This window comes from Orcinus orca, chromosome 13, assembly GCF_937001465.1.
Source record: "Orcinus orca chromosome 13, mOrcOrc1.1, whole genome shotgun sequence".
NCBI classification, from domain to species: Eukaryota; Metazoa; Chordata; class Mammalia; order Artiodactyla; family Delphinidae; genus Orcinus; species Orcinus orca.
Window position 1 is genome coordinate 73,409,329 of NC_064571.1, and position 13,394 is coordinate 73,422,722.

A 13,394-nucleotide genomic window follows, 5' to 3' on the forward strand; every position below is an offset into this window, starting at 1 on the left:
ACCAGGGAACGCCCCTGTACCTTTCTTTATGGCATTAAACTTGTTCTAGTTTATTTTATTTTATTATTACTTTTTATAAATTTTATTTATTTATTTATTTTCAGCTGCGTTGAGTCTTTGTTGCGGCGCGCAGGCTTCTCATTGTGGTGGCTTCTCTTGTTGTGGAGCATGGGCTCTAGGCATGTGGGCTCAGCAGTCGTGGCTCGTGGGGTCTAGAGCTCAGGCTCAATAGTTGTGGTGCACAGGCTTGGCTGCTCTGTGGCACGTGGGATCTTCCTGGACCAGGGCTCGAACCCGTGTCTCCTGCATTGGCAGGCGGATTCTTAACCGCTGCGCCACCAGGGAAGCCCTCTACTTTCTTTTATAGTTACCTGTGACTTGACTTGTTTTATCCTACTAGGCTGTAATTTGCTTAAGGGAGAAAGTATGTCCATGGCATTGTAGTTTTACATTTTCAAATATTTTATAAGTTTTATTTGTTTTTCCTCTTGTTTCTTACATGTATTGAATTCAGTAAGGTCCATTTTCATGAATCTTTGCCTTGCAAATAGGTCCTCAGTAAATTTTATTGAAGGGGCATGTCCCATTGGGTTAATGATATTTATAGCTGGGAATAAAATTCATGTTAATATTTGACAGATTTCTCTCTTTAAAAGGAAAACATGGATATGTATTCAAGAGTGAAAAGGCGAAGAAAGTCACTGAGAAGAAATAGTTATGGGATACAAAATCATCATGAAGTCTCTACTGAGGGTGAAGAAGAAGGTTTGTGAAAGCACCTTATGAAATAAGTACTATAAAGTTCAGGTGGGAGCGAAGAAAATATGTACAAGTAATATATGTGTAATATTGCTGGATGGGTGATTTTTGGCTTTAGAGGTCTATGTTACATAATTTGGAATAATTTTTATTCCATTGGCATTTCTGAGTATTCATTTTCTTCATTTGGAAAAATGCCTTTGCTGTACACTATGCATTGTTATGTAATATATCTTATTAGTAGCTATTGGTAGTCCTTAAGTGACCTAATCTGGTGTAGCATTTGCCATGGGCTGATTTGCGTGTTAGGTGAGGCCTCTTTTGTATTTAGGTACGTTCTAACTGAAAGTCTCTGTCCATAGCCACCTTCTATCCATAGCCTCTAAATCTCGGATTATTTGGGTCTCAAATTTAGTTATGGACAGAGGAGTAGTAAATGGTACAGTAAAGAGAGACAGCCAGAACTAGTGGAGGGAGTTGTCCTGCTCTTTTCTGAGGCCTGTCTGGGTTTTGAATTGATGAATCCTGACTGGAGTTGTCGGGCTGGAGCTGGGAACAGATGAAAGCACGTTTGCCCCAAGGATTATAAATTGATGACCAGTGCATCCATAGGATTTAATTCTGTAGGTGTTAACCTTCTTTATTAAAATGGATTTTCAGAAGATTTGGTGTACTGTAAATGCAAGGTAGTTGTATTTCACCAGGGAACCTTATTAGTTCCACTATTTGTGTAGCTTAGATGGAGAAGAATGGGTTTATTTCTCAAATTCTGTAATTAATATATTATTAGCAAGTTTTGAAGAGGTGATATTTCTCATGAAGGTATTTTATTGAGCATATATTATTGTTGTTACAGCTAGAACCTCTATATTGCTTCCTTTGGAGAAAATCAGTATAGGTGAGACAGATTTATAATGTGATTTTTGCCTTATCTTTAACTGAACATCTTTGTAGATTTCCCAGAGTAGATTTGCCATGTATAGAATTTCTTCCCATAATAAATAATGCAAGGTTTTTTTTCAAAAAGTAATTTTTTTGAAGGTTTAAGGAAACTTATTTGGGTGCAAGTGATTTATAGTGTTATTTAGTTAAGTAATACTGTATTTACTGATTTTCTCTATAACTTAATAATAAACATTTAGGGGCTTCCCTGGTGGCGCAGTGGTTGGGAATCCGCCTGCCAATGCAGGGGACACAGGTTCGAGGCCTGGCCCGGGAGGATCCCACATGCCGTGGAGCAACTAAGCCCGTGCGCCACAACTACTGAGGCCCGCGCTCCTGGAGCCCATGCTCCAGAGTAGCCCCCGCTCACTGCAACTAGAGAAAGCCCGCGTGCAGCAACGAAGACCCAACGCAGCCCAAATTAAATTAATTAATTAATTAAAAAAACGACAGATGTAAAAGAAAATGCCTTTCTTAAAAATATTAGTTCTCGGACGCCCTCCGGCGACCTACACGCACAGGCGGGGCCAAATCCAAAGCTGAGCCCCTGGGAGCTGTGAGAACAAAGAAGAGAAAGGGAAATCTCTCCCAGCAGCCTCAGAAGCAGCGGATTAAAGCTCCACAATCAACTTGATATACGCTGCATCTGTGGAATACCTGAATAGTCAAGAATCATCCCAAATTAAGGAGCCCTGTGGATGAAAGGCTCTTGGTGCTGCAGCCAGGAGTCAGTGCTGTGCCTCTGAGGTGGGAGAGCCAACTTCAGGACACTGGTCCACAAGAGGCCTCCCAGCTGCACATAATATCAAACAGCAAAAATCTCCGAGAGATCTCCATCTCAACGCCAGCACCCAGCTTCACTCAACGACCAGCAAGCTACAGTGCTGGACATCCTATGCCAAACAACTAGCAAGACAGGAACACAACCCCACCCATTAGCAGAGAGGCTGCCCAAAATCATAATAAGTCTACAGACACCCCAAAACACACCACCAGACGTGGACCTGCCCACCAGAAAGACAAGATCCAGCCTCATCCACCAGAACACAGGCACTAGTACCCTCCACCAGGAAGCCGACACAACCCACTGAACCAACCTTAGCCACTGGGGACAGACACAAAAAACAACAGGAACTACGAACCTTCAGCCTGCAAAAAAGGAGACCACAAACACAGTAAGATAAGCAAAATGAAAAGACAGAAAAACACACAGCAGATGAAGGAGCAAGATAAAAACCCACCAGACCTAACAAATGAAGAGGAAATAGGCAGTCTACTGGAAAAAGAACTCAGAATAATGATAGTAAGGTTGATCCGAAATCTTGGAGATAGAATGGACAATAGAATGGACAAAATGCAAGAATCAGTTAACAAGGACCTAGAAGAACTAAAGATGAAACAAGCAACGATGAACAACACAATAAATGAAATTAAAAGTACTCTAGATGGGATTAATAGCAGAATAACTGAGGCAGAAGAACGGATAAGTGACCTGGAAGATAAAATAGTGGAAATAACTACTGCAGAGCAGAATAAAGAAAAAAGAATGAAAAGAACTGAGGACAGTCTCAGAGACCTCTGGGACAACATTAAACGCACCAACATTCGAATTAGAGGGGTTCCAGAAGAAGAAGAGAAAAAGAAAGGGACTGAGAAAATATTTGAAGAGATTATAGTTGAAAACTTCCCTAATATGGGAAAGGAAATAGTTAATCAAGTCCAGGAAGCACAGAGAGTCCCATACAGGATAAATCCAAGGAGAAATACGCCAAGACACATATTAATCAAACTGTCAAAAATTAAATACAAAGAAAACATATTAAAAGCAGCAAGGGAAAAACAACAAATAACACACAAGGGAATCCCCATAAGGTTAACAGCTGATCTTTCAGCAGAAACTCTGCAAGCCAGAAGGGAGTGGCAGGACATATTGAAAGTGTTGAAGGAGAAAAACCTGCAACCAAGATTACTCTACCCAGCAAGGATCTCATTCAGATTTGATGGAGAAATTAAAACCTTTACAGACAAGCAAAAGCTGAGAGAGTTCAGCACCACCAAACCAGCTCTACAACAACTGCTAAAGGAACTTCTCTAGGCAAGAAACACAAAAGAAGGAAAAGACCTACAATAACAAACCCCAAACAATTAAGAAAATGGGAATGGGAACACACATATCGATAATTACCTTAAATGTAAATGGACTAAATGCTCCCACCAAAAGACACAGATTGGCTGAATGGATACAAAAACAAGACCCATATATTTGCTGTCTACAAGAGACCCACTTCAGACCTAGAGACACATACAGACTGAAAGTAAGGGGATGGAAAAAGGTATTTCATGCAAATGGAAACCAAAAGAAAGCTGGAGTAGCAATTCTCATATAAGTTATATATATATATATATATATATATGTAGTTTGCTTGAGTGCAGTGTTTTTTGTTTTCTGTACTGAATTCATTAGCATGGGTCGGTATAAAATTTAGCATAGGTCAATATGTAATTTGTAAGCTAATAAGGTCTTATAAGTGAGGAATTAAGTCTTTTAAATTTAATTATTTATTGTAAAGAGCAGAATAGCATACATAAACAGGTGCCTAAGGAAAACTTGTATTCTAATATGGAACTCTCATGAACACCTTTTTTTTTTTCTTCTAACGGTATGATAGCAGGCCATTTGATTATTTTTATGGCTTTAACTTTACAACAATGAAATATTCGTAAATTTAAAAAAAAAAAAAAAACCTAATAAACACACGTTTTCTAAATAAATGAAGTTTTGTAAGCCAGGCAGGTAAGTCTGTGTTAGAGATACCTCAGTGGATCTGCTCAGAGAAAGGTGTGTTCTCTATATAAACCAAAACCAGGTTGAGGCAATGACTCTGTTATGAAGCTATAAAAGTGTCAGCTCTGTCAGACATATGGATTGTGGATGAGTGAGTTTTGAAATGAATTTACCTCAGCCAGTGTTTCTACATGTGGTTTTCTGATTCCATATTAACCAAGCAGATGGATGACTGGGGTTCAGGGCATTCACTTTTGAGGGAACAGGTATGAAAAGTACTCTTCTCATGGAATGATGGGCTTAATTGTCACCTACTTTAACTTAGTTGTAATGGCTTAAATCTGTGCTTATCTCCCTCACTAGTTCATAAGCACAGTCGTGCTTCATCTTTTTATCTCCAGTGGCTTACTCTGTGATACGCTAAACAGTATAGAATTAGTTATTAAATTAAAAAACTATTAAATGACTGAATACTGGGTATTTGAAAAAAAAAAAATATTAGTTCTCTGCTAAATATATCAATATGATCATATTTGAGCTCCTGATTTACCTATGACCTTTCAGTCTTTTTTATTACCTTTTTGGTCATACAAAGCAATAATAGAATGACTCAAAACTTTATTACAGCACACTTCATTCAATGCCCAATTAACCACTGAATAAGGTCAATATTCACATACTACTTGATAGTTCAAAAAAATGCTTAAAAGATAATTACTTATCTTACAGCAAGAGCAATTTTTGTTGGCAGTATAATGATTTGTTAGGCCTGTTGACAACAGGTAAACACAGATTAGTCATTTTGGTAGAAAAATTCAGGCAGGGATTGAGAGAGAGCATAAAGTAGATTTCTGGGGTATTGGTAATAGTTTATGCCTTGACATGAGTGATCACTTTATGATAATTCACCTAGCTATACATTTAAAAAATAAATTACGGGACTTCCCTGGTGGTGCAGTGGTTAAGAATCCACCAGCCAGGGCAGGGACGCAGGTTAGATCTCTGGTCTGGGAAGATCCCACATGCTGTGGAGTAACTGAGCCCGTGCGCCACAGCTACTGAGCCTGCACTCTAGAGCCCTCGAGCCACAACTACTGAAGCCAGCATGCCTAGAGCCCGTGTTCCACAACAGGAGAAGCCACCACAATGAGAAGCCTGTGCACCACAACAAAGAGTAGCCCCTGCTCACCACAACTAGAGAAAGCCCGCACGCAGCAATGAAGACCCAACGCAGCCAAAACTAAATTTTAAAATAAATAAATAAAAAGTAAATTATAATGTACATAAATTCTAAAAGTTTATTTTTAAAATGTGGTTTGGGGGACTTCCCTGGCAGTCTAGTGGTTAAGACTCTGTGCTTCCAATGCAGGGGGGCATGGGTTCAATCCCTGGTGGGGGAACTAAGATTCCACATGCTGCCCGGCGTGGCCCAAAAATATAAATTAAAAAAAAAAAAAAAAGCAGTTTGGCTATAGCTATAATGTGACATCTATTTATAGTTTAAAATAAAAGTCTGGTGAAACTTTATAAGCTTATGGTCCTCAAATGCAATGTACTTTATGATTAACTTTTTAACTATAGGAATTGTCACTATAACACATTAATTGTCACTATAACATATTAAGACATTGAAAAAAATGTTAAAACTGTCAGCCATGCTCAGTGAAATAAGAAACTAAAAATGCAAAGGACTTTACAATTTACTCATGACATCTGAAAGCTTACTCTAAGTTTTTTAAAATGTTTATTATTATTATTATTTTTTTGGCTGCATTGGGTCTTCGTTGCTGCACGCAGGCCCCCTCTAGCTGTGGTGAGCTGGGGCCACTCTTAGTTGTGGTGCGTAGGCCCCTCATTGAGGTGGCTTCTCTTAATTGTGGAGCATGGGCTCTGGGCTCTAGGCGTGCGGGCTTCAGTAGTTGTGGTGCGAGGGCTCAGTAGTTGTGGTGCGAGGGCTCAGTAGTTGTGGCTCGCAGGCTCTAGAGTACAGGCTCGGTAGTTGTGGCACAGGGGCTTAGTTGCCCTGCGACATGCGGGATCTCTTCCTGGACCAGGGATTGAACCCGTGTCCCCTCCATTGGCAGGTGGATTCTTAATCACTGTGCCACCAGGGAAGTCCCCATCAGGGTTCATTTTTAATTGTATTGATTTATGCTGTATCATACAATGTTGACATTTTTAAAGCTAACTTGTGCAGAAAGAATAAAATAAAAATATAAATATTCAGTTCTAGAGTGGACCAATCCTTGTGGATTAAAACAGTATTTTATTTTGTGTGTATGTGTGTGTGTGTGAAACTAGAATCTCAAGAGGAAGATGGAGATATTGAGGTTGAAGAGGCAGAAGGAGAAGAAAACGATAGGCCATATAATTTGAGACAAAGAAAAACAGTGGATCGATACCAAGCACCTCCAATAGGTAAGAGACTCTAAGTAACTTCTTTCCTTTTTGTAGTAGAGTAGCTTATTCTACTCCACCCCTTAAAAAAATCAGTGTTGCTGAATTTAAAAGAATGAAATCTCTTATAGCAGTTCTTTAGGGCAAGTTTCTCTGTGTTCCGAGTGGTTAAGTATTGATAATTCAGCTACAGTCAGAAGAGGGCAACTTGGCCAGTAACCTATGTTTGTGTTTTGTTTTTGGTTTTTTTTTTTTGAGAAGGAAAAAGTTTATCTTTTTTTTTTTTGCGGTACGTGGGCCTCTCACTGTCGCGGCCTCTCCCGTTGCGGAGCACAGGCTCCGGACGCACAGGCTCAGTGGCCATGGGTCACGGGCCCAGCCGCTCCGTGGCATGTGGGATCTTCCCGGACCGGGGCATGAACCTGTGTCCCCTGCATCGGCAGGCGGACTCTCAACCACTGTGCCACCAGGGAAGCCCGTATCTTAATGCTTTTAAATCTAATGACAGGTAATCAGTTCCACAGGTACTGTTTTATTGACTTTCTTCCCAGCTGTTGGGAAATTCCATCACTATTGATTTCCTCCAATTCTTAAAAAATTGAAATAAAATTCACATATCATGAAATTTACCATTTTTGCTGGGTTTTGCTGATTTTTAATCTGTACAGTTTATTGCTTCTTAGTATTCACAAGGGTGTGCAGTCATCACCACTATCTAATTCCAGGACATTTTATGACTTCTACACTTGCATCCCCACAGCCCTTAGCAGTCACTAATGTATTGATACTTTCTGTCTCGATAGATTTGCCTATATGTGACCTTTGTGTCTAGCTTCTTTCACTTAGCATAATGTTTTCAAGGAAGAACCTGGATCATTTTATTCAAACTCTTAACGCTCTGAAGCAGTGATTGATTCTCTGGAATTATTAGAGTTACCTCACAAGAAGCTTGCCCAAGTATGTAGACATTTCTCTACTCCAGTTAAGAGTCACTGTCAAAGATAGCCCTGTTAATAATGGGGGAGGTATGTTGGGACAGAAAAAAGATTGTGAGCCATTTTTCTAGTTTTTTTTAAAGCGTTATTAAAGAGGTATAATTTATATGTAGTTCACTGCCATTGCATATATAATATTTCATGTGTACAATTTGGCAAGTTTGAACTATCTGAGGGATATACCTATGAAACTGTCACTGCACTCAAGGTAACGAACATGTTCATCAACTCCCCCAAATTTCGTTCTGCCTGTTTATAATCTACTCCTAACTTTCTTTTGCCTCCCCACTCCTAACCCTCAGGCAGTGACAGATCTCATCTGCTTTCTGTCACCATAGATTAGTTTACATTTTCTTTAATTTTATATACAGTATATACTCTTTTTTTGGTCTGATTTCTTTCACTCAATATAATAATTGTAAGACTCATCCATGTTGTCAACTTTAACAGTAGTGTTTTTCTTTTTATTGCTGAGTAGCATTCCATTGTATGGATATATCACAATTTGTTTATCCATTCATTTGTTGATGGACATTTGGATTGTTGACATTTCTGGTGTCTGGCTATTATAAATAAAGTTGTTATGAACATATGTTTGCAAGTCTTTGTTTGGACATATATTTTCATTTTTCTTATAAACACCTAGGAGTGGAATGGCTGCATTTTATGATTATGTGTATGTTTAAGTTTCTAAGAAATTACCAAACTCTTCCAAGGTGATTATACTGCTTACATTCTCACTAAGAGTGTATGAGAGTTTCAGTTGCTCCATATTCTTGCCAACATTTGGTGTGGTTATTTTTCCAAGTTAATTTTAATACATATTTATTATAGTTTTAATTTACATTTCCCTAATTACTAATGATGTTGAGCATATTTTTATGTGCTGATTTGCCAACATTATCTCTGGTGAAGTATTCAAATCTCTTGCCCATGTTTTCAATTAAGCTGTTTGTTTTTTTATTATTGAAGTTTTGAGAGTTCCTTATGTACTTCAGGTATCAGTCCTTGTGATTTGTAAATAGTTTCTCAGTCTGTAGCTTTAAAAAAAAATTCTCTTAATAGTGTCTTTCAAAGAGAAGAATTTGTAATTTTGATGAATTTCAGTTTATGAAAAAATTTATTATTTTTTTTGCGGTATGTGGGCCTCTCACTGCTGTGGCCTCTCCTGTTGCGGAGCACAGGCTCCAGACGCGCAGGTTCAACGGCCATGGCTCATGGGCTCAGCCGCTCCGTGGCATGTGGGATTCTCCCAGACCGGGGCACGAACCCGCGTCCCCTGTATCGGCAGGCGGACTCTCAACCACTGCGCCACCAGGGAAGCCCGAAAAAATTTATTTTTTATAAATTTATTTATTTATTTATTTTTGGCTGCTTTGGGTCTTCGTTGCTGTGCACAGGCTTTCTCTAGTTAGCTGCGGAGAGTGGGGGCTACTCTTCTTTGCGGTGGCTTCTCTTGTTGCAGAGCATGGGCTCTAGGCACCTGGGCTTCAGTAGTTGTGGCACATGGGCTCAGTAGTTGTGGCTCACGGGCTGTAGAGTGAAGGCTCAGTAGTTGTGGCACACAGGCTTAGCTGCTCCAAGCCATGTGGGATCTTCCCAGACCAGGGATTGAACCCGTGTTCCCTGCATTGGCAGGCGGGTTCTTAACCACTGTGCCACCAGGGAAGTTGCTCTCAAAAATTTTTTAATGGGTTGTGCTTTGGTGATGTGTCAAAGAGATCTTTGTTTAACCCAAAGTCACAAAGATTTAGCTTAATATTCTTTTCTAGAATGTTTATTTGAAACTTACAGTATTTACCACAAAGTTTTAATTTTTGTTGTGCTTCTTCTAGGCAGCATTTAGAACTTGAAGACATATGACTGGCTTCTGTTCAGAAAGTTAACAGAACTAATTTCTTCTTTAATACATCAGTTTATCAATTTATTATCAGTTATTTCTATGTTCTTTTTTTTTTCTTTTTTTCTTTCAGTACCAGCTCATCAAAAAAAGAGGGAAAATACGCTCTTTGATATTCACAGATCTCCAGCAAGAAGGAGTCATATCAGGTATGTTTTGTTAGTTTTTTTTTTTCTTTTCCATACGCGGGCCTCTCACTGTTGTGGCCTCTCCCGTTGCGGAGCACAGGCTCCGGACGCACAGGCTCAGCGGCCATGGCTCACGGGCCCAGCCGCTCCGTGGCATGTGGGATCTTCCCGGACCGGGGCATGAACCCGTGTTCCCTGCATCGGCAGGCGGACTCTCAACCACTGCGCCACCAGGGAAGCCCTCCTCTGTGGATTTTATTACTACCTCTGGCCACTCAATGGGAAATGCTCCTGGAATTAAGTTTATTCTTTCATTCAACAAATCTATGTTGTGTATTTTCTGTACGCACCAAATATCATTCAAGGCATTGGATATTCAGAAGTTAAAAATGTAAAAATCCCTCTTCTCTCGGAGCTTACATTCTACTAGAGGGAGATAAACTAATGGATACATAAACATAGTGTGTCAGATCATGACAAATGCTTGGAAAAAGATAGTGGGGTGAAGGGGAACATAGAGTTCAAAGGGATAGGAATGGGGGCGATTGTATCACCTTCTGCACAGCCTACATATTCCTTCAGGGACAGGAATGTGTGGGGCTTCTTGAAGTGATTCATGTAAATGGAGAAAAAGGACCCAATGAGATCACCTGATAGTCTCAGTAAAGGTGATGATTTCAAGAGTTCTCCTTTTTAAAAAATAAATAAATAAATAAATAATTTATTTAGCTGCGCTGGGTCTTAATTGAGGCATGTGGGATCTTTAGTTGCAGCATGTGGGATCGTAGTTGCGGCATGTAGGATCTAGTTCCCTGACCAGAATTCCGGCCCTCTGCATTGGGAATTCAGAGTCTTAACCAGTGGACCACCAGGGAAGTCCCAAGAATTCTCCTTTTTAACATTCAAGTAGTATCAAGTTTTCCTAGCTTCTGAACATACCAAAGCATTCATATGTTTTTTTGTCAGATGACATCTCTCCTAATGTCATCTTTCTGTTCCACTTTGGGGGGATACTTTTTTAGACCTGCAGCAAAGTGACTGCTGTAGGACTTAAGATTGCTTTCATGGTTTGGATCCACCACTTACTGGATCTGATGTCTTTCTCCTTTTTGCTTTACTGTATCATTTTGCAGGAATATAATCTCAAGTAATTTACTCGGAAAGAATTTGTGGAAGTCAACTTTGCATCTTTGAAAATGTCTTCTATTTTCATAGTTCCCAGTAGTTTTGTGAGTTAAGAGAATTGTAGATCCAAATAGGTTTCCTCTAAACCTTTAAAGTTCTTGCTTCACCGTGCTCCATGACATATTGTTGCTGTTGAGAATTCAGTCTGGTTTAATATCTTGTTTCTTTGTAGATGAACATAAATATATATATATATATATATATGTGTGTATATATATATTTTTGTTCGTTTGTTCAGTTTTTTGAGCCTCTTGCTCTAGGCCCTATTGGTTTGGAGATTTTTTTTTTTTCAACTCTGGGATATTTTCTTGTATTATTTTTTGTTAGGTTTCTTCTCTTCATTTTTTTCCTCTTCTGCTTAGTAACTACTGTTATGTTAGTCCAACATTGGACATTGGTCCTCTGTGGCACTTGCCTTTTCTCTCATTTTTCTTTGTCGTTTTTGCGCTCCCCTTTTTTTTCCTGAGAGATTTTATTCTTTTTATCTTCCATCCTTGCAATTCTATTCAGGCAAACATTAAAAAAAATTTTTTTTTGCGGTACACGGGCCTCTCACTGTTGTGGCCTCTCCTGTTGTGGAGCACAGGCTCCGGACGCACAGGCTCAGCAGCCGTGGCTCACGGGCCCAGCCGCTCCGCGGCATGTGGGATCTTCCCGTTCTGGGGCACGAACCCACGTCCCCTGCATCGGCAGGCGGACTCTCAACGACTGCGCCACCAGGGAAGACCTCACGTAGCTTTTTAAAAAAAAAAGCTTTATTAAGATCCACATCATATAATTCAGCTTTTTTTTTTTTTTTTGGTATATTCACAGATAACTGGAACTGTTGCCACAGACAATTTTAAATACTGTTTCATCTGCTTAGCAAGAAACCTGTTCTCTTTAACTCTAACCTTCCTACCACTACCCCTATGCCCTAAGTCCTAAGCAACCAGTAATCTGCTTTCTTTCCTCATAGGTTTGCCTATTCTGGGCATTTTGTAAAAATGAGAATATAATATGTGGTCTTTGTGACTGGCTTCTTTCAGTTTACATGTTTTTTAGGTTCATACATGTTGAAGCATTTATCAGTACTTCCTTCCTTTTTATTGTCAAATGATGTTCCAAGGTAGGACTATGTCACATTTTGTCCATCTCCTCATTGGTTGATGGTCATTTGAGTTGTTTCCAGCTTTTGGCTATTATGAATAACGGTGCTATAAAAATTCATTTACAAGCTTTTATGGGGATATATGTGTTTTGTTTTTTTTTTTGGCCATGCTGTGTGGCTTGTGGGATCTTAGTTCCCCAACCAGAGATCGAACATGCCTGCATCCTTGGCAGTGAAAGCATGGAGTCTTAACCACTCTACTGCCAGGGAATTCCCGGATATATTTTTGTATTTCTCTTGACAATATACCTCAGGGTAGAATTATTGGGTCATGTGATTACTTTATGCTTAATCATTTAAGAACTGCTTGAATGTTTTCCAAAGTGACTATACCATTTGACATTCTCTCCAGCAGTGTTTGGGACTTCCAGTTTTTCACATCCTCCCCAGCGCTTAATATTGTCTGACTTTTTGATTCTAGCTGTCCTAACAAGTATGAAATGTATCTCATTGTGGTTTTTGAATAGCACTTCCCTGATTACTAATGATATGAGGCATCTTTTCATGTGCTTATTAGCCATTTTAAAAGTTTCCTTTGAGAACTGTCTCTTTGTGTCCAGTGCCTATGTAAAAATTGTGTTGTGGTTTTTTTTTTTGTTTGTTTGTTTTTTTGTTTGCGGTACGCGGGCCTCTCACTGTTGTGGCCTCTCCCACTGCGGAGCGCAGGCTCCAGACGCACAGGCTCAGCAGCCATGGCTCACGGGCCCAGCCGCTCCGCGGCATGTGGGACCCTCCCGGACTGGGGCACAAACCCGTGTCCCCTGCATCGGCAGGCGGACTCCCAACCACTGCGCCACCAGGGAAGCCCTGTGTTGTCTTTTTATCATTGACTTGTAAGAGCTCTTTATATATTCTAGATTCAAATTCCTTATCAGATATATGATTTGCAAATATTGTATCCTATTTTGTGAGTTGTTACTTTCTTGATGGTATTCTTTGAAGCACAAAAGACTTTAATTTTGATGAGGTTCAGTTTATCTTTTTTGTTGTTGTTCATGTTTTCATGTCATATCTAAGAATCCATCGCCATATCTACTGTCATGAAGATTTACTTCTGTGGTTTTTCCTAAGAGTTTATAGTTTTAGCTCTGTGTTTAGATCTTTGATCCATTTTGACTTACTTTTGTATATGGTGTGGCCCCTTCCCTTTTAA

General features: G+C 39.6%; 1 protein-coding gene across 3 annotated transcripts in view; it reads left to right on the top strand.

The window, feature by feature from the left end:
* ATAD2B (ATPase family AAA domain containing 2B) overlaps positions 1-13,394 on the top strand; it is a 169,841-nt gene that overhangs the window by 47,233 nt on the left and 109,214 nt on the right. For all 3 annotated transcript variants that reach the window (XM_049696353.1, XM_004268079.3, XM_004268080.3), the window contains exons 6-8: positions 657-765; positions 6,788-6,904; positions 9,852-9,927. In XM_049696353.1, the coding sequence (XP_049552310.1) occupies positions 657-765; positions 6,788-6,904; positions 9,852-9,927 (302 nt within the window). The remainder of the gene's footprint in view (positions 1-656; positions 766-6,787; positions 6,905-9,851; positions 9,928-13,394) is intronic.